This window comes from Microchirus variegatus, assembly GCF_963457635.1.
Source record: "Microchirus variegatus genome assembly, chromosome: 5".
Taxonomy (NCBI): Eukaryota; Metazoa; Chordata; class Actinopteri; order Pleuronectiformes; family Soleidae; genus Microchirus; species Microchirus variegatus.
In genome coordinates this window covers 3,809,190-3,832,094 of record NC_139806.1, presented here as the reverse complement: position 1 = coordinate 3,832,094, position 22,905 = coordinate 3,809,190, and the positions used below count along the sequence as shown (strand labels likewise).

Genomic DNA, 22,905 nt, shown 5'->3' with positions numbered 1-22,905 from the left:
TGTGTGTGTGTGAGGCCAGGTGGGTCTTTGAAGAAGGGAACATCTGGCCGATGAGGTTTTATGGAAATTTGCAGCTGATCCAAGCTATAAGTAGCTGAATGACGAGGAAAACGCCGACTTTATTAACATAACTATGGGGAAATCATTTAGCGCCACTTGCTTTATTAAAAATGATTCATTCCCACGAGTACACACACAACCCTCATAAAGGTCCGCGACCTGGCAGTGTGCCTCAATGACCGAGAGAGCTGCACTACTTTAATGGTACATTGTGTTTGCTAATCGCGTTAGAAGGCTATTGGATGATTAGAAAACCCTTGTGCAACGATGTTAGCACAGCTGAAAACGGTTTTGCTGGTTCTTTGGTGCAAAGCAAAGTTTGAAGGGCAAAATTATTATTATTATTTCTAATCTTGTCAATGTCTTGACTACATTTTCTATTCATTTCGCAACACTTTTGATGAATGAAAGTGAGACTTAATGGAAAACGCAATAAAAATTTGTATAGCTGTATGCAAAAAAAAAAGGGTTAGCGTCGGGCTAACTACCCAACCTAGCAAAAAAAAAAAAAAGACGTGTTCCAGAAGCACCCGATTGGGGGAATCCGAGAAAAAAACATCACAAGAAAGGCAAGGATCTATTGTCAAATTTACATAATTAACTTAATCTAGAATATATGGACTGAGTTTGTCGGGGCTAGCTCAAACGCATAGACTATAGCCATTTTTGTATTTCCAAAATGGCCGACTTCTGGGTGGGCGGAGCTAATGGGAGTATATTAGACATTTGTTTGGAATCATGAGAGCAACGAGCGTACCAAGTTTGGGTAAAATTTTAACAACGATGTGTGACTTAGACACGACTGAAAAAGACAGAAAAAATTGCGTTTAGCGCAATTTTGGCTACTTTCTCTGGCGTCAAATTCCCCAAAAAATCCCAGAGAAAAGTACGTCTCACAACCTCGCCCCGCAGTATCTCTCTGTGTTTACAGACTTATCAATCAAGTCCCTCAACATGTCGGCCTATATGGAGTTTAAACCCTAAAAAAACCCATAAAATATTTTAAAAAATGGACACAATGACTAAAAATAATTAAAAACATGGTTTGATGTCGCTCACTTATGCAGCCAGAAGCAATATACACATATTTTGTCTCTCCTTATTTTGGCTTCTCTCTCTCTCTCTTTCGCTTTTTCTTATTTCTTATGTCAACTCTGTTACTAAAAGCCGCCTCTGGTTTGAACGCCTGGAAAATGAAAGACGAGGAAAGGAGTTGAAAATAACGCCGGTAAATCACCCTTAAGATATCGCACCAGCGGCAGCGAGCGGTGGAACGAGTGTTTTACAGATTATTTTCCGCGGGCTCTACACACACACACACACACACACACACACACACACACACACACACACACGCCGCCCGCTGTACTGTACATATTAGTTGAGATTAACGACCTGCAACAAGCTACCCAGGGCAGACAAAAGCACGCGTCCATATTCTCATAAAAACACACTGTGGAGGTGAGGATAAATCAAAAGATAAGGCTGCGAGGCACAGGAAGTTATCTTTGTGGTAAATATGCATCTATATTTATATATATAAAGCCACTGTATCAGTCTCTATCAAGGAATATTAATGTGACTTTAAGCTGCTTTAGTGAAATGAATACACTGCGGAGGTTTACGACTGTTATTATAGAGGGGGAAAAAAAGAGAACTGCAGCCGGTTTGAGTTTTTATCAACAGAGGAGATGCTAAATTGCACTTTATGTTCCAAACAAAATGGCAAACTTCGGCATTAAACGAGGCCCACAAATCATCGTTAAATAGGCTCCGCAGTTAAAATTATTTGAACGCAAGCTCCGCGTAGACCGGTCATAAACAAACGCAAGACACCTTAAAGAATTCACGTCTTTCGAACGTAGACGTCGAAAGAAATAAAGTGAGTTGTGGCGTGTGAAAATAAATATTAATATGGATGCAGAAAGCGCGTGGCTCACGACACTGTGGCACTTGCTATTTGTTTTTACCGTTAATCCACAAGAGTCTAATTTAAGGGAAAATTACGACCAATTTTGCCATTTTAGGCCTCGCGTTTTGACGTAGAGAAATCCTTCAACAACATTTCATTATTAACTTGTCTAGAACATATGTACCTAGTTTGGCGTGGCTAGCTCAAACGTGCTAGGACGAGTTTGTTCGAATGCATAGACTATATAGCCATTTTTGTTTTTCCAAAATGGCCGACTTCTGGGCGGGCGGAGCTAATGGGATTACGCTAGAAATTTGTTTGGAATCATGAGAGCAACAAGTGTACCAAGTTTGGTAAAAAATTGGAACAACTACGTGCAACTCAGAATCTAAAAAAAGAATTGCGTTCAGCGCAATTTTCACCCAGATCCGATGACTTTTGTCTGACCATTGCCTGACATCTGGGGGCGCTATAGAGCCCTGGGGCTATGCTAATGTGTACGTTTCTTTTGTTTGTGAGACCCTCTTCTTCCTCTTCCTCCTCTTCCTCCTCCTCCTGCCTTGTTTCCTCAGACTCAGACTTGGGAAAACATTATGCATGATGACAGAAGCCTTTAGCAAAAAAAAGCATTTACCAACCACGGAGCTGCCAGCTTCACTTTAGAGTCACTGCTTATTCCAGCGGTCGAATGACGGACACAACAATACTGTATATCTGCACAGGAAACTGGCTCCTCACAGTAAAACCACATTTTTTCACGTCCCTGGCACTTCCTGTTTGGCGGCATACGCAACTTTTCTGCGTCACTGAATCACAACATGTGCTTTGTAAACACAGATGGTGTCATGTGTTTTTTTTCCTATCACCATGAAACTCAACATCATAATGAAAAAGAAAAAAAATGTCTATTTCAGCTTCCGCAATAATGTATTTCGTCTATCGCATGCATAATTCATGCCGTCCTTTCACTTTTGCCTCTTTACTTTATACGCAAAGGACTGTATGAGTGTATAAATATCAGCATTTTGTAAAGATAGTGGGTTTTTTGACCCTTAGTGGTCACAGGGAATAATACACAACTCCTTATATGGACATCCTGGGGTTTGTGTGTTTATCGGTCACATATTCAGGCATTTTTTTGGAAAGCGATAAAATCTGAATATTTAACAGTGGAGTCTGGTGTATTTCGTGATCGCGACCAGCGAGCTGCATCACAAACCCCGTAAGGCGGAGTCTGGCCTCAAATCTTTTTAAATCGTCTGATTCTAAGCCACTCACCACGCATCCCGTAGAGTCCAGCTTTCGGTCAGATATGCAGCGGAAGTTGCGGCTGCAGCCTCCGTTGTCTTTGGTGCAGTCTCGCACCGGTCCGAAAGAGTCCAGGAGAACCTCCAAGGAGTCGAAGGACGAGCTGATCATCAACTCCTCCCTGATCAAGAAGAAGAAGAGAGAATTCATTATCGTCCTCGTTTTTCTGATGGCACATTGTGCCACGCTGATTGATGCAGCTCGGGCCTGGTGAGAATTGGCTCCATTACCCCTGTAACCACACACTCTCAATGAGTCGGTCTGTGTGTATGAAAATGGCAAATTATGCAGTCACCGCAGTGACAATATGAGCTAACGACGTCTGGAAAAAAGAGAGAGAGAGAGAGAATCTTAAATTCAAGTCACTTAGTGCACTTAAACCATCTGCCACTACCCCCGTCACGGTAGCTACGTCTATTTATTGCATTGAAGTGGCTTTTTAAGGATATTATGCTGCTCGTTATTTATTTTTACTGCCATTTATTTATTTATTTACACCAGCTTGAGTTTGCATTTACCAAGACCTGAGTGTTTGTTCATGGGTCAGGATGACAATAAAGCTTCTTTGAATCCTTGTTCAATAAAGTTTGACCCAAAAAGGCTTTGTAGGGATAGGTGTTTCTAATCTAATCTAATCTCGGAATATTAACGTTTCCTAATCTCAGAACGTGAACATTTTCTAATCTCAGATTGTGAACGTTTTCTAATCTCAGAACGTGAACAATTTCTAATCTCAGAATGTGAACATTTTCTAATCTCAGATTGTGAACCTTTTCTAATCTCAGAATGTGAACGTTTTCTAAACTCAGATTGTGAACGTATCCTAATCTTAGAACGTGAATGTTTCCTAATCTCAGAATGTGAACATTTTCTAATCTCAGAATGTGAACGTTTTCTAATCTCAGAATGAGAACATTTTCTAATCTCAGATTGTGAACACTTTCTAATCTCTGAATGTGAAAGTTTACGAACAATGACGTGAAAACAATTCATGAAAACGAAGTGCAGCTAAAACACGAAGCAGCTAACAAACAATCTTTGAAATGTAAAGTGCGAACAAACCGTCGTCAGAGTTCAGCCACAGACTTTTTTTGGGGGCAAAAAAAGAAGTTGAGCTACTGAACTGCAACTGTTTAAAAAGATGAACCAATGGGTGATTGGACTCAACCACTCTCTGACAACCAGAGGGGTGTTCTGACCTGAGCCTGATACACTCCATCTCCCCCCTGCAGTTGTCTATGGACGGGCTGACTGAGGGAATTAAGGAGTATATAACTGAACACTAGGGCTGTTACCCTGATTGTTAATCCATGACTCAATTAATCATCAACTATTTTGATTAATCAGTTTTAAATCAAGCTTTGTGACTTTTCAGCTTCTTAAATGTGAATATTGTCTGTTTTCTTTGCTCCATTTGACAATAAATAATAATTAAAACTGAAAAGACATTTGAGAACATCATGATTTCCAGGTTTGGTCGACACTGAGTTATGAATGTGAATATTTTCTAATCTGAGAGTGTGAATGTTTTCTAATTATTGGCATGCGAAAATGTTCTAATCTTGGAATGTGAGTGTTTTCTCATCTCAGATTGTGATGTTTTCTAATGTCAGAATGTGAACGTTTTCTTATTATTGGCATGCGAAAATGTTCTAATCTGAGAATGTGAGTGTTTTCTAATCTCAGAGTTTGAATGTGAATGTGAACATTTTTCTAATCTCGGAATGTGAACATTTTATAATCTCTGAATGTGAATATTTTCTAATCTCTGAATGTGAATATTTTCTAATCTCTGAATGTTAACATTTTATTATCTCTGAATACCAACGGATGCCTATTGAAAACAGTGTCCTTTTTTATGTTACATTTAAACTGACGCAAAAAAACTCAATTTAAATATGCAAATACGTGTTATTCATGCGAAAATTAAGGGAAACAAGCAATCAAATGTGATATTTAATCCTGTATTCTGCTGCCACACTGTGAGAGAGCATGAGTCAGACACATTTCTAGTTGATTGCCTCTATTTTGTCTGCTTAGTTAATTTAGGATGATGGGCGCATTGAAGAATGAGGAAGTTAATTGTATTCTCCTCCGTCAGCTGTGGACATTGATGCTGTGTGATGCTGTGACAGCAGCCTGAGGACACTGGTTAAGGAAGTAATGGAGGAACAGGTCCAAAAGGGAAAAAAAAAGGAAAATGTGATTCACCTATTTCCTCTGCCATTTCTCTCTCCCGTCAGCGAAGAGTCGCCCACAAAGAAAACTAATGGCTCTGATGGAAATTGAGCATTCAATATGGGAAGGCTCGCTGTCAGCAATATGCAATTTGCTCTCATTAAAACTGATTAAATGATCACGTTTCTTCAGATCCTATTTCAACGCGTCTGCGGGGGGGGGGGGAAATGAGGTCCTGTCAAAGTGCTGCTTCGACATTCTGCTCTGCTCTGCAAGACTTTCTGACAACCTCGCTCTCTACTTAGATTATTGAAAACCATTTTCGTGAAATTACAGAAATTACAAAAAAAATAATAATAATAAAATAATAATTCTTATTCTCTGCTCTCCCCAGGAGAGGAAAAAGCTGCGACTATTCACGGCATAATTACTTTGCAAAGTCGTACAATTGTGAGAGAAGCAGCGTTCTCACGTCCTGATTTGAACCTCGTGTTTTCACGATCCTTTCTTTTCTCCTCGTATTTGAGAGTATTTGCAGCTTTGGCAGCTACGTCTGTTTGTTAATGTGTACGATTGCCTTAAAATGAAAATATTTAGTTTTTTTTTTTTTTGTGCTGTGCACGTTAACGTCAACACAGGCAGTTAACACAATGACGTGTTTCCCGTGACGACTTACCGGACGTGACGTGACTACCCGATTGTTAAAATGAGTCTCTAAAGTAACGCTAAACTTTAAAAACAGAGGCACATATGCAGTTACACCGGTACGCTGGTTATTTGTAGCGCTGCTCTTTTCCTTTAATAAACAGACGGCTCCAGTTGACTGTAGGCGCTAACGCAGCTATTGGAGCTAACTGGTAAACGATGTCTGGACTCCCGTGCCGCGGCACGTAAACGTGACATCACGCGCATCTTTTTTCCGGTCAGTCGTCTTGTAAACATTAACCACCGTTAAAACGTGCTCGCCACTAATTTCTTTGTATCCTTAAGGCCCTGATACTACTAAAGCCAGGGAATGGATCGCTACAGTAAGGTATGCTACGTATTTGTTTACGTTTGCATAAGGAACACTACCAAACTACCAAAAATAACCGCAACCCAACCGTTCCATTATTTGGCACCTTTCCCTTGGGGTTCCAGAGTCAAGGCCCGGGTGTTATTCAGCGCAACATGTCTCATTGCCGAACGCATATCGTGGACCCTGGTATGCCCGCTACAGTTTGACTGTAGGCGCTAAAGGAGCTAATGCAGCTAATGGAGCTAACTGGTAAACGATGCATGGACTCCAGTGCCGCGGCCCATAAACAGTCGTCTTGGAAACATTAACCACCGTTAACGTGCCCGCCACTAATTTTTTTGTATCCTTAAGGCCGTGATACTACTAATGCCATGGAATGGATTGCTACAGTAAGGTATGCTACGTATTTGTTTACGTTTGCATAAGGATCAATACCAAAAATAACAGTAACCCAACCGTTCCATTCTTTGGCACCTTTCCCTTGGGGTTCCAGAGTCAAGGCCCAGATGTTATTCGGTGCAACATGTCTCATTGCCCATCGCATATCGCGGACCCTGGTTTGCGCGCGCGGCGGGGCCCTTTAGTATCCCACTTCACCATCGGGTGGCAGTATACAAGTCTGCACGCAGGGAATAGGACGCATTCTACCAAAGAAGAAGAGGGTTAGCTCTGACAATGCTACAGACCCTGTCGAGCAAGGGGAGTCTTGGGTGTTCATGGGTTGCCAGGTCGAGGTTCGGATGGTACTGTCCTTGGCGGCGACTTCTTCTGCTGCCGAAATGTTTGTTTTTTTTGCTTCGCGAGCGCGGCTTACTACTCCACCTATCAATGGGGCGGAAGTTCCGTTCGCGCATTCCGATTCACGCCATGCGTGCGGTGCGCAGAAGCATCCTTTATTTTCCTACAGCATCCCGGAAAAGGACAAACCTGCCAGAGTGTGCACTTTTGAAGCTAAAGCTGAAGCTTACTATGCAAACGAGGAAGAACAACATCGTGGTGAGGCCGCCACAGGTCCCTGTGTGCTCGGGGTGAGCAGATGAGTCCTCTGTTTGTCACAATCTGCTGTCTCACCATTATGTGTCACCGACTCTTGCACGATGGACCTTTAAAGTGACTTTGATTGCGGGCGCGGTAACTGGAGCCAGATTGTTGAGTGTTTGGGAAAGTGCTGATCTACGGGGGAATTTCATCTCTGGGGATTACGGAGAATGATCAGAAGAAGAAGAAGACGAAGAAGGGGAGTCGGGTGGGGGGACATCCTGTGAGCAGCAGTTTCCTGTGCGAAAAAAATGGATTTAAATGATAGAAAGGCGACGATAACTCGTAAACAGTCGGTCTAATAAGCACTTGGTACGGCCGCGGTTAGCATAAGACCATCTGTGAAGCCGCAGCAGCAGAAGACGACGCCACACGCCAGGTGACAGCTTTATTAGGTGTCCTCTGTACCTAATAAAAGGGTGGGTGAGAGTACATCACAGAGCTATTTCTGCAGGAGTGCTGCTGCTGATGATAAACAAAAAAACTTGGGAAATAGCATCGTCATGAACATAGAGAAAAAGAGATGATCTCTCAGGCACGCAGAAGATATATAACTCCTACGCTAATGTTTTTTGGTTTTTTTTCCCTGAGAGAGAGAAGACGACGCCGAGCTTCCTTCCTTTTACACACAGTCAACTCGATGTTATCTCGCAAACCAATTTTTCTATTATAATTGCCCATCACTTTGTTGTCATTTATTCAGAGGGGACCTATACGGAACAGAGAAGATGATGAAACTCACAGCAAGTGTGTGAGAGCTAAATTATCCGGGAACTCCAATTATGGTTCGGAAACATCTGCAGATTCCGTGTGTGTGTGTGTGTGTGTGTGTGTTTTGTTGACAATTTCAGGCCTACTGTGCAGCAAAGTCTCCGGAAAATTATGCTCCAACGCAACTCAAAAGAAGATTATATACTTTACATAGACTACATTTAGTGTTTAGTTTAGTGTTTTAACAGCTTCGAGCACTTTTGGGGATTTGGGGGGAAAACCGGTCGTAAACGTCGTTGTTGTTGTGGAAACACAGATCGGATCGTCCGACGCTGATTAAACCTCATTGTTGGGGATTGAAAAGCGTGACATCGATGCTGCACTACAGTTTACAGTTTAGTGTACTGTTTAGTTTTGCCGTGTCCTTCGTCTGAAAACAGACTCCGTCAAGCAAAACTATCAGTGTTGTATTCGCAATTGTTGTCAAGTTTGACATATTTAAACAATACGGTTTAAGTTGGCTGCTTTAAAACAGCTGAAAGGGATGTCCAAATACTACGTGCGTGAATGTGAATGTGAATGCATTTGAAACTAAATTTGAAAACATGGCACTGTGGGTGCTTTTATTTTGAAGTGAACATGCTAGTTTTTTCTGACTAAGTTCCTGTTTACTTTTACCAATTAAATATTTTTCCTACATTGCTCTGTTGTACAAACTGCAGCCAGAGGTGGAGCTAGAGGGGAGGCAGGGGTGGCATGGGCCCCCCTGAAATCTGATTGGCCACCCCAGTTGATTGGGTTAGGGTTAATGTTGGGGTTTGTTGTTGAAAGGAGCCAGTTGCATTTTGAATACTACTGTACAGTAGTTGGTGTGATGCACCACAAAGAGCTAACCCTAACCCCTGAAATAGCCACCGCATGGAAGTCTAGCTCCGCCACTGACTGCAGCATTGGCCCATCGTAATTTTTTGAGCATTACTTCTGATTGCTTCCAGTCGAAACTGCTGCCCGTTTGCAGCCGTGTTGCCTCGTCTGGCTCGATGTTAAACATCGCCGGGCAACATGAGGCTTAATCAGCGTGGATTGATTGTTTTATATTTAAAAGTTGTCCCGTTTTTTTCCACTTTAATTTGAACTAAAACGAGACGACAGTTTATCCATCACGTCTCAAATGTGAAAGTTGATCATAGAGAGTTTTCTGTGGCTTCCAAAAACGAGGAAATTGCCATTCTAATCAGACTCGCCGTGGCGATGGATCCGCGTGTACTTATCCAACTGAAATGGCAATGACAATTACAAGCTTTATCTTCCCTGACTGATGACACAATCAGTATCTGAGTACCAAATCGCTTCATTAGAACATCAGAATGTGCCGCCTCATTTCACCTTTTTTTCCCCCGCAAAGTGTAAAAATGGAAACGCTTCATAAACTGGGAGCGACAAAAGGTAAAGCGTTCGCGTCGTCGTGCAGACTTCACAGATGAGTCAGGTGAACAGCATATACTTGGACACTAACAATGACCGGCCAATAAGCACAGCCTGCAGTATACATTTAACATTTCGCCCCATGACAGCTGTCTGCACTTAACAGCAGGCGGCTAATGTAAGCCTTCAATTATGAACGCCATTTAACACGGACGGCCAAACAATGGGAGGGTTAGATGTCAAAACGAGCCAATTACAGAGCCATCCATTCGGCATATGTACAAGTTTAAAAAAGTAACATTTCCACTTCTCGGGGACAAGTGGAAAAGACCACTAATGTTGACCATTTCTATCTATCTATCTATCTATCTATCTATCTATCTATCTATCTATCTATCTATCTATCTATCTATCTATCTATCTATCTATCTATCTATCTATCATCAGTTAGCTTAAAGTTAGCTAAAATAAGACATTGCTAGCTAAGAGAAGACATTGCTATCTATCTATCTATCTATCTATCTATCTATCTATCTATCTATCTATCTATCTATCTATCTATCTATGTTAGCTTAAAGCTAGCTAAGATAAGACATTGCTATCTATCTATCTATCTATCTATCTATCTATCTATCTATCTATCTATCTATCTATCATCTGTTAGCTTAAAATTATCTAAAATAAGACAGTGCTAGCTAAAAGAAGACATTGCAATATGTCTGTCTGTCTGTCTGTCTGTCTGTCTGTCTGTCTGTCTGTCTGTCTGTCTGTCTGTCTGTCTGTCTGTCTGTCTGTCTATCTATCTGTCTGTCTGTCTGTCTGTCTGTCTATCTATCTATCTATCTATCTATCTATCTATCTATCTATCTATCTATCTATCTATCTGAATTTAAATAGGGCCAACAACGGTGCCATGTGGGACTCCACATTTTGCCCCCAATGTCTGCTAATGCAGTCGTTCCCGCATCATATTAGCAACTAAAACTAAAACTAGACGTGGGGCTTGTCACTGTGTAACCGTCTGCTCAGGAGTAAAAGCTCAGTGACAAAATGTTTATCAAAAACGTGTGTAGAAATTGCAGTTCAAGCTCGGAGGAAAGCAGCAGCTTCAATGGGGGGAAGAAAAAAGGTGTTCGCAGTGTTTCCTCGTCGTCCCCAGGGAACGCCGAAGATAGCGATCGTCATCATCATCATCGCGTCTCAGATCAGAGTTATGAAACAAATGAATAATTTACACACGGTGCCTTGGGTTCAGACGCCAAATGGAAATCAAATGTTTGGAAAACGGAGGGATTGAAGCGCATAAACGTGAAATAAGCTGGGGTGGAAATAGAATACAGTGAAACCATGAAAAAAAAAAGAAAAAACTGTGATTTTTTCATAATAAACAAATGAGGCATAATAACAGCGCTTATACAAAAGCATGACCCTGTGTGTCAGAGGTTTTTTTCTTAATGAATAGATTATATTTGTCTCATAAATACACTTATATTGTGATCTATTTATCGTTCCATATCAAAAACAAACACTTTTTTTTTGAATGATGTGAAATAGCATCATAAATATGATGATGTCATTGTTATTTTATGACTTTTTCTCTAAAAGTTGGAAATTATACATATATATATATATATATATACATACATAAATATATATATATATTTTCCACCTAACTAGAGAGTGACCCCCAGGTCATTTGAGTTTAATACTCACAAATACATAAATTATTTTCTGAAGACTTTTCAAGAAGAAAAAATCCATATAATGGTTCCACACATTTTTGTGAGTGTAACACGTGTACATAAAGCTCGCGCTCGCTTAAGCCCCCCCAAATAAGGGCTTTGTACAACTTTATTTCTATATTTATTTATTCGCACATATGCAAAGCTAACCCCCCCCCCCCCCATCTCCTGTAAACAGACTTTGATATGTAAAATCTGCAAATCCACCTTGAGGCCTGGGTTGGAGATGTGGCAAATAAACCACGGCTAAGGTTGCGATAACTGTTCTGTAAATAAACATGTCACTCTGTGTGATGTGACATGAGAATGAGAATGTTTTCAGGATATATATATGGATGTACGTCAATGTGTTCGGACGCCATTTTATGTGATGCTTCTGTGGAAGAGCTTGAGTTGAGCTTCTATCTATCTATCTATCTATCTATCTATCTATCTATCTATCTATCTATCTATCTATCTATCTATCTATCTATCTATCTATCTATCTATCTGTTAGCTTAAAGTTAGCTAAAATAAGACATTGCTAGCTAAGAGAAGACATTGCTATCTATCTATCTATCTATCTATCTATCTATCTATCTATCTATCTATCTATCTATCTATCTATCTATCTATCTATCTATCTATCTATCTATCTATCTATCTATCAGCTTAAATTTAGTTAAAATAAGACAGTGCTAGCTAAGAGAAGACATTGCTATCTATCTATCTATCTATCTATCTATCTATCTATCTATCTATCTATCTATCTATCTATCTATCTATCTATCTATCTATCTATCATCTGTTAGCTTAAAGTTAGCTAAAATAAGACAGTGCTAGCTAAGAGAAGACATTGCTATCTATCTATCTATCTATCTATCTATCTATCTATCTATCTATCTATCTATCTATCTATCTATCTATCTATCTATCTATCTATCTATCTATCTAGATTTAAATAGGGCCGACAACGGTGCCATGTGGGACTCCATATTTTGCCCCCAACGTCTATTAAAGTGTTGTGTTCCCCACATCCTATAAACACTTAAAACTAAACGAATATCTAAATAAACAGACATTATCAATAACACAAGAGACTCACTGGTCTTTAGAGTCAGTGGGGAAATCAATCAGCGTGGGGTCTTTCTCTGAATACCAACCACAAAGGTTTTTACGCTATACACACATATGGATGTACATCACAGACGCCGTCTTTGTCAATATACATTATCAGCAGCGACGTAACAGACATTTGAGACACGGCTGCTGAGGAAAAGCTTGTAACTCAAACACATTGAGTGGAGGGATCTGATGTCAGCGCGAGACCCGAGTGTTTCTGTCAGTTATGGCTGAAAATATAAATCTCTCTCGACTTTGGCTCTTGTTGTGGGGCTCCGGCAGCCCGGTCCAGACAGACAGTTTTAATCAGTCACACTCACACACACACACAGCTGGAGCTATCACACACACGCACGCACACACGCACGCACGCACGCACGCACGCACGCACGCACGCACGCACGCACGCACGCACGCACGCACGCACACGCACACGCACACACACACACACACACGCACGCACAGGCATATAAATGCATCTCTTTTATACCACCTGATTGGTGATTTATGCCCAGCAACAGGCAACCACAGCCTTTTCTAGTTCATCCACCAACACTGTCATTAATGAATGATTTAAAAAGTCAATATCGTTTATGTCATACATATATATATATATATATATATATATATATATATATGTATAGTGACCTTGGCATCGTGATTAGAGTCCTGCATGGCTTATTTTAATCAGCATTTATGCCACATAACTCGTTAATCACGAGACAAAATGTCACAAAGATCAATGGACATAATTAATCTGTACAGTCAATATTTGTGTGAGTGCAAAGTTAAACAAAAATGACGAAATAACACGTTTTTTGGAAGTGTTCCCCGACAATGAAACGACAACACGTTTGATCAAACAGACGTGGAAAAGTCTGACGTCTGAATAAAATGATGAAAAAATTGCACAATGAAAGACAAACAACTACACATACACACACACGCATACACAAAAAAAAACCCAGCGTCAGTCAGCGTGGATTTCGTGGCAGCAGTTTAGATGCTAAAGAAAAGCGATGGCTCTCTAAGTGGGTTAAAAGACGCCAGTGGAAGTGTTAGTGGCAAACTGTTGGACAATTAAGGGCCAATAATTGAAGATGGTTGATTACCATTGGCTTTTATAGGTGTGTGTGTGTGTGTGTGTGTGTGTGTGTGTGTGTGTGTGTGTGTGTGTGTGTGTGTGTGTGTGTGTGTGTGTGTGTGTGTGTGTGTGTGTAATGACGAGCGGTAAGTGGTGAGCAGAACTGAACTTAAGGGGGCTGGAGGTGGAAAGAGCAGTTTAGAGACCAGGTTCTATCTAGATCGTTCCATCTATCTAAATTTAAATAGGGCCGACAACGGTGCCATGTGGGACTCCACACTTTGCCCCCAATGTCTATTAATGTGGTCGTTCCTGCATCATATAAACAATTAAATTAATATATCTATCTAAGGTAGATAAAGCTGTGAGTTATTGCTATAACATCGGCTAGGGATAGATTTTCTGAAAGCTGACTAGAAAGAATGTATACAAGAACATTTAAAGGTGCATTATGTAATAAATCTAAAGCAACTGGCCATAAAATCCTCCTAATATGTCACAGAGACTCAGGAATAATGTTCATATAAAAAACTGAACTCACCAACAACAACAGTACAGACAAAATATTTGCATTAAAAAAAATATTTTGCAGACTGCAAATCACGTTTATGTTTTGAAACTTTTTTTTGGCGTCATGTGGCGCCACCTACCACCTTCCACCGATCATGGCAGTCAGTAGAGTCTCAGCTGCCGAGCAACCACGGGTTGCCAGTTACGTCTGAAAACGAAACCTAAAAGACCTCGGTATTTTGAATTTGAATGTAGTAACCGCTTTTGGCCACATTCTTACATATGGCACCTTTAAATAGGGCCGACAACGGTGCCAGGTGGGACTCCACATTCGATTAAATGGTTAAAACCAGAAGTTTGACAGCATTGCGTATACAGCATTTATTTTGTACACTGTATTTGCCCAAACTAAACATATTTCTTACATTAATTTGGGACCAACAGAGGCGCTCAGAAGATTTCTATGTTCCACATTGTTCATATTGTATGTGATATGTGATATTCTACTGCATGTGAAACATAACTTTCAGGTTTTCCTTGTGTCAGAGACTGATGAGAAAAGAGAGAAACAGGGATAGGGGAAACATTTGTGATTGAAAATGCTTTTTTTATCTGTCTGAGTTGTTACTAAAAATGTCAAACATGGCCCAGACTCGAGGGCGAATGAGCCACTCCGACATAACTCTGTTGTCGTGTCGCTGCCTGACTGTCAGCTGACTCGGGTTTAATGCGGCGGCGTTGTTTTTGGATCATTTACGACTCTCTGCGGTCCAAAAACACAAACACAGTTGCTGCGCACAAAACAGATTTTCTTTGAAGGAGTTATGAACCATTTAACAATCAAAACACTCTTTACAGCTTTGTTTTGCCAAGTAATACTTTTTTCTCTCTCTCCCCCCCTCTTCCTATTTAAAATTGATTATGTGTTAGATATTTTATTACCCTCTCAATAATGACGGCGAGGACCTTTGCATCAACCTCACAGGGATGCTTAAGACTCGCCGCAACAGTAATAAATTCAAAACAAATGCATATTAAGCGTGAAGACAAACAGAGAGGGACGTGTGCAAAGAGTCAAAAAAGCGACTCTATCCTGCAGGTAGTGGTGCGTGGTTGGTGAGGTGGGGGGTTTATTCAGTTAGGGATAGCTCAGCGGTGTCCTTCCTTGCTTCAAAGCCTTTTCAAATATTTTATTTCTTTCCATGGACCTCCTAGCGTAACATCAGTGTAACATTATTTTCCCCTGCAGGCCCACTTGGCACATGGATCACAGGTTTGCCGGCCCCTTGTATACTTTTCCAGCTGCCTGGCACCAAATAAATGAAATAACGTTTTTTTTAAACCATAATTTACTAATTATCATCTCCCCGACACAGCAAAAAAGGCTATAAAAATATTCTGGCATCTGTTATTTCAAAGATAGTACTGTATATATTTGTTTTTGTGATAATTTGTGCTGATGCAAACACCATTTAGTAAGAATTACTTTAATCACAACCCATGTGAGTCACATGACGACTGCTGTCACCGTTGCTTGAAGAGCATTAAATAGGATAAAGTAAATAAAAAGCATGTTTTTTCCTCATCTGTTCACACTAAACCTCGTCGTGTCCGTCGTTCCTACAGTTTCAGTTATTTTCCGCTTTTTCTGAACATCCGATCGTTCTTTATTCAGTTTCTGTTGGACTCATTTTGAACTTTTTCCCCACCTCCTTCCAAATAGTAAGATTGTGATATTTCCCTAGCTTTCTACACATTTATGTTTGTTTTGAAGTGCTGAACAAATATTTTAAATGACTACTTTACTACTTACTATACTTACTATTCACTACTTACTATAATAACCCTGGTCCATAGTGGAAAAGGGCCATTAGTTGGGTCATTACCAGGCTTTTTGCACACACACTCAAACCATTCATTCACTCGTGGATTTATTCTGCTGCCTTCTTCTGGATGTAAAATAAAATAAGACATTGCTAGCTAAGATGAGACATTGCTATCTATCTATCTATCTATCTATCTATCTATCTATCTATCTATCTATCTATCTATCTATCTATCTATCTATCTATCTATCTATCTATCTGTTAGCTTAGCTTAGCTAAGAAGAAATTGCTGTCTTTCTATCTATCTATCTATCTATCTATCTATCTATCTATCTATCTATCTATCTATCTATCTATCTATGTTAGCTTAAAGCTAGCTAAGATAAGACATTGCTATCTATCTATCATATGTTAGCTTAAAGCTAGCTAAGATAAGACATTGCTTGCTTGCTATCTATCTATCTATCTATCTATCTATCTATCTATCTATCTATCTATCTATCTATCTATCTATCTATCTATCTATTAGCTTAGCTAAGAAGACATTGCTATCTATCTATCTATCTATCTATCTATCTATCTATCTATCTATCTATCTATCTATCTATCTATCTGTTAGCTTAGCTTAGCTAAGAAGACATTGCTATCTATCTATCTATCTATCTATCTATCTATCTATCTATCTATCTATCTATCTATCTATCTATCTATGTTAGCTTAGCTTAGCTAAGAAGACATTGCTATCTATCTATCTATCTATCTATCTATCTATCTATCTATCTATCTATCTATCTATCTATCTATCTATCTATCTATCTATCTATCTATCTATCATATGTTAGCTTAAAGCTAGCTAAGATAAGACATTGCTATCTATCTATCTATCTATCTATCTATCTATCTATCTATCTATCTATCTATCTATCTATCTATCTATCTATCTATCCGTTAACTTAGCTAAGCTAAGAAGACATTGCTATCTATCTATCTATCTATCTATCTATCTATCTATCTATCTATCTATCTATCTATCTATCTATCTATCTATCTATCTATCTATCTATCTATCTAAATTTAAATAGGGCCAACAATGGTGCCAAGGGCCATTAGATGGGTCATTACCAGGCTTTTTGCACACGCACTCAACCCATTCATTCATTCATTCATTCATTCATTCACTCTCTCGCTGTGGATTTATTCTGCTGCCTTCTCACTTTGCCTCATCCAATGAGCGTTTTCCAAAGGTTTTTACTCAGGTGAAAACCGAGACACCAGAATTCAATGCATGTATGGATGATGTATGTCACATATTTTTGCCCTATTGTACATTTATTAAAACTCTATCATTGGTTAAAAAGGAATATCTAGAGCGTGAATCTCTCACCGTACGTCCACCGCGTCCTCCATGACCGTCATATCCGTCTTGCACTTGGCCGAGGGGTTGATGGCGAGCTCGGCGGGCGGGATGACAAAGCTCTTACTCAATGGCAGCCACATTCCCTCCCCTAAGGTATACGTGAACCTGCGGGGGGAGGAAGGACAGCAAAGACAAGAAAGGTTGCAGGGGGTGTTTTTTTTTTTAACGCTTGTCAAACAAAAAAACAAGGTCAAGTCGGTGCCGTGAAAACAAAAGAAGAGACGAGTGGGAAAAGCGCCACCGCGTCGCGTCACGAGGCGTACGTTTCAAACAAAGATAAATGTTTCCGCTGCATCGGTGACTCCGTATTATAGCATCAAGCTGGTTAGATGTTATTTATTTTACCTTTCAGCAAACGTATCTTGAGCAGAAGGATGCCGCGCACTAATGGACACAATGCATAGCTAATGAAACCCCCCCCGGAAAAAAAATTAAATAAGAACCCCCCCTACAACCACCCGAGGCAAAACAGGGCTATAAATCTGTGAAACAATGTCTGGAACAAGGGCTTTTAAAACAATTCTTTATTTGTGAGCCAATGAATATCATCAATCTTTAAACAGTCTGTGGAATAACTTCCCACTTCCTGTTTAACAGTCCACACTGGTTAACATCAAACGCGTCGTTATTAGCACTGATTAATTATACATGCACGCGTACTTGTGGCACATAATAGAGAGTGGGGGGGGGGGGACATGTTGATGGAATGGTTTAGTGGCCACTTTTTATGCAGACCAAACACATTTTGTTCACCCTCATTCACAATTGTTCAATTTGCATGAAACAAAAATGCTAACTTAGCATAAAGAAAAGGGCAGTGAGTCGCGGCGGCGGCGGCTGCTGCTGCTGCTGCACACATTAACTATTAAGTCACATTAAGAAGTGGGTGATTAAAGCACTGTGCAGGCAAAACACATACGATATATCCACACTTTATACTTTCTTTGTTTTGCAACCGACTTAATGTAAAAGATAGCGCCGTGCAAAAGGTTAACCCGCGCTAACACGTTTCCATGACGACTGACCGGATAAAAAGACGCGCACGTCCAGGCACTGTTTACCAGTTAGCTCCGTTAGCTCCTTTAGCGCCGTTAGCGCCCCTACAGTGGAACTACAGTGTCTGTTTATTAAAGGAAAAGAGCAGCGCTACAAATATCCAGCGTACCCGTGTACTGCGTATGTGCGCCTCTGTTTTTAAAGTTTAGCGTTACTTTAGAGACTCACTTTAACAATCGGGAGTCACGTAAAACATAACGTCACGCATCGCTCTGGACGTAGAAAAGTGTTTTTATTACATCATCAAATTTTGCATTAAAAGAGCAAATCTGGACTTTGAATTAGAATTATTTTCAAAACGTACACCATCAGATATCATGTATGTATACAGTACTTTGTATAGATGTCCGAAACATAGCAGCGAGGAGGATCTGAGTCTTTTATTTTGAAAAAAACCGGACGTCAAAAATCAGCTTTTACTGCAGGCTATTTTTTTTTTTTTGCCGTTAAATCCCTTTGTTATTCAGGCGTTGAAATTCACCGTCAGATAGTTCAAATACAGAGAAAAGTAAGACTGAAGTCGTCCCTGAGTATGCTAACAAAAACAAGACCCACTTGTGTTTTTAAACGCAACCGTATGAAATAATGATCGCATCTTTCCTGAGAGCTGATCCCCACTTCTCTCATGAGTCATTTCACAACAAACTGACAAACTGAAATTCCCTGTGACGCACTGTGACGTTGATGTTATGGGCGAGCGCGGGACAAATTAGCGCCTCCTTAGCTAGCGCTGCGTTTGAGGACGAGTGGGACGACGAGCGAGCTTCGCGCCGTACGACTCCTTCACTTTATTCACCCTGGGAGAGGAAGTGCAGGTGGAAAACACCGGCAGTTCTCCCACGAGGAAACAGTTGTTGAGTGGAAAACATGTTTGGCCGTCCTCAGAGGAGTTCCCACGACAGATAACTACTACTGTATGTGCTAATGACAAAACGCAGTGGATTTGAAAAGCCAGGCCCTCGGAGGATTTGGCAACACACGACTCGGCTTTTGTTTTTTGTTTTTTCTCCTCCTCACTCTCAACTACACAAAATTGGCCTCATTTGCTTCCTTGTTTAATGCTTAATATTATGTGCTTAAGCTAACAAGATGGCTGCACGGCTCTGCGAGCGCTGGGTGACATTCAAGGTCTTTTTTTCCGCCCCGTTTCTTTTACAGTACAGTGCTGCCCAGGAGCCTACGGGCGCCGTTTGGTGTTTGGAGTTCAAAGTGAGGGACCGAAACGTTTTAAATTAGGATGGATGGCCCGGGTGGAAGCGGCGCGAGGACAAAGCAATTTGAAACGGCAACGAAGCCGCACGGAAAAAGAGAAGGAAAAGGTGTCTTTACTGAAAGGAACTAGGAACGCAGCGGCTGTAACTGATGTGTTCAAACATTCTGTGCATTTATTCAACTCATTTGTCGTGAGTTTTTATCGTCCTGGTTGCATAACTTCTAGTGCTAACGGCGCTAACTTTAACACCTTTCTGGAAAAAGAAACGCGTGATGTTGTGTTTACGTGACTCCAGATTGTTAAAATTAGTCTCTAAAGTAACACAGTTTTCGGGCACAGTTTTTACCAGCTAGCTCTGTTAGCTGCGTTAGCTCCTTTAGCGCTGTTAGCGCGCCTACAGTAGAACGGGAGCCCTCTGTTTATTAAACGCAAAAAAAAGCAGCGCTACAAATAACCAGCGTACCCGTGTACTGCGTATGTGTGCCTCTGTTTTTAAAGCTTAGCGATACTTTAGAGACTTGTTTTAACAATCGGGAGTCACGTAAACGTGACGTTACGTCGCGTTAACGCCATTAGCACCGTTAACGTGCCCAGCACTAATAGCGCCGCTTTGAATTTCCTTTCAAAACAACTTTCACGAAACAGGTCAAACATGTAAAACAAGAAAACAATCGATGATGAGTAAATAAATGTTAAGTTTATGTAAAAAATAAGCAAAGACTGAACAGGCTCTCGAGTCTGCCTTTTTTTTTTTTTTTTAAAGCGGTCGTTAATCGTCCGTTAAACTTTAACGGTCGACAATCAACACGAGAAACAACAAGAACTTTTTCAACCAATTAAAACGTATACAGTACATACAGAGGTTATAGAATTGTGCAATATAGAGCGTCTTATATTCTTTCTTTTTTTTTGGCACTTTTCACCAATTCCACCAACAAAAAGTACTCAAAATTTTTCAAATTGGATTGAATTTGTGAAATTTGGAACTACAATCAGAGTTCAAAGTTAACTTGGCTCGTTTTTATGACGACAAAGAAAAGAAAAACACTCAAAAAACACCTGAATATGTGACCTATAAGGACGTCCTGGGGGTGTGTATGTGGTGCAGTGCACTACAAGAAGGATAATCAAAGTCAGTGCGGCAGGATTGTAAACGTGTTATCTGAAGACGCTTTTTACACCGCACCTTGAAATCAAAGTGATATAAAAAATAAGGTTTTGTGAAGTTCCCCCGTTACCTGAAAATGCGATCAGAGGGTTGTTCTCCCATCACGAGATCAAACCCGCGCTGGAAGATGGTGTAAGGCCAGGGACTGGTATCAAAAAAACAGAAAAAAAAAAACAGATCAAAAAGATCACACACACACAGACAGACAGACGTAGAGAATGAAACTGTGTTCGAATCAAAGCCGAAGAAGGATTACAATTCCTTCAGCCTCATCTTCTGGACCCTCCTGAAATCCCAGAGTGAAAACTTTGCATCATCCCCTTTGAATTGGAACGCAGCGGTTTATTTTACGAAGCTGATTAAAAAAAACGTGGGGGTGAGACAGACGACGGGAAACAGAGACAAAGAGGAAGACGGAGAGAGAGAGAGAGAGAGAGTGTGGGGATGAGACAGATGCCAAGAGGTTGAATGATGGAGATTAATGGGGAGTGGCAGCTCGGGAAACTAAACAGTCTGCAAAGTGAGAGCGTGACAGCGGCCTCGTGTCAATCTCAGCAAACTCCCACTCTACTGTAAGCAAAAAGAACATCAAGAGGGAAAAGAGAGGAGGAGGTGGTGGAGGTTTAGGGGGGACTTCCATGTCACAGTCTGTGGTCATTAAACATTTAAGTCACCACAGGGGCGCGCTCCGGGGGGGGGGGGGTGGGGGGGGGCTAATACAGAGCTCCAGTCATGTGTGGTTCTGAGAATGATTAAGATGTCTGCAAATAATCCACATTTGCCACACCGCTGCGTCGTGCAGGGAATATTTCTGTCCACGTGCGCACAGAAACGCTGCCGAGCCAGATGTCAAAACTCCACAGAGACGATTTAATCACATCATCCAATGAATCAGTCATAAACTGTCTTCTTTTTTTTTTTTAATTGATTAATCGACAAATTCTCTCTGGGTTTTTTCCGGCCAATTAAATGTGAATATTTCTCTTCCAGTGATGCGTGAAACAAAGAAATCATTTAAAACAGAAACTAAATTTTGTGCTGTGGGCTAAAACAAGAGATTATAATAATTTTTCAATGTTTGGGGAAACACCCGATCGATGTTTTTCAGTGTTTTGTGATATTTATGGAGTAAAAAAACAGAATAATTTAACTGATTATGAGCTGAAACAAAACATTTCATCATTTTTAAGTCAATTTTGAAACAAAATATGTGTGTAATTGTGAGTATTTTGTCATAAAGTCACCACATTGGCTTTATTAAACATATTAACTCAATTAGAGCTGAAACAATTACCCGATTCATCAATTATTAATCAATTACTAAATTAAACATTGTTTTAGCTTCTTAAATATGAATGTTTTCTTCGTTCCTTTGCTCCACATAAACAAAGAAATCATTAAAAGTGAATCATTTTTGTTTGTGGACAAAAACAAGACATTTGAGAACATCATTATTTCCAGGTTTGACAAACACTGATCAACAGTTTTGTTTTTGCAGACATTTTCTTGCATCAGTACAAAAATAACGAGTTATTTACGACTAATTATTTATGTGTAGTTCAGGTGCCTGAATAAATGATGTTTTAGTACAAATCCCTTGTCGTCGATTATGTCTCCATGGCCTGATAATGAGCAAACATTAAACCTGTAACAGGTAAAAACAGCTAATAATAATAATAACAATAATAATAATAATATCTTACCCCTGATTGGGCCCCCACTCACTGCGGATGCACAGGTGCTTGTGGACCGGGTCTTTCATGTAGCCGTCCAGGCAGAGACATTCTCCTGCAAACAGAGAGGATCAATCATGAGTTCACTGAACAATTCCCTTTTAAGAAAAAATACAAATAAATTGTCTTGCTTTTTATTTTACCTCCACAGGAGCCGCATATATGGACATTGAATCCATTTAATTTCATCGTAATCCGTAATATGAAATCTTAAAATCTGAATTTTTTTTTCTCAGAATTCTGGCCTTTTCTTTAAATAATCTCATCATTTTCACTTTAATCTCATAATTCTGACTTTAGCCTCATTATACTGACTTTAATCTCATTATTCTGACTTTAATCTCAGAATCCTGCCCTTTTTCCCTCAAAATGTTGAGATTAAAGTCAGAATCCGGGAATTTTTTT

At 40.2% G+C, this 22,905-nt stretch overlaps 1 protein-coding gene across 1 annotated transcript in view; it reads right to left on the bottom strand.

Annotated features, from left to right (window-relative positions):
* Nucleotides 1-22,905, bottom strand: part of astn1 (astrotactin 1) — a gene marked incomplete at both ends in the record, with an annotated part of 401,060 nt that overhangs the window by 239,630 nt on the left and 138,525 nt on the right. The window contains 4 exons of the mRNA XM_083888886.1: nucleotides 3,251-3,401; nucleotides 17,298-17,435; nucleotides 20,838-20,912; nucleotides 22,471-22,555. Of these exons, the coding sequence (XP_083745012.1) occupies nucleotides 3,251-3,401; nucleotides 17,298-17,435; nucleotides 20,838-20,912; nucleotides 22,471-22,555 (449 nt within the window). The remainder of the gene's footprint in view (nucleotides 1-3,250; nucleotides 3,402-17,297; nucleotides 17,436-20,837; nucleotides 20,913-22,470; nucleotides 22,556-22,905) is intronic.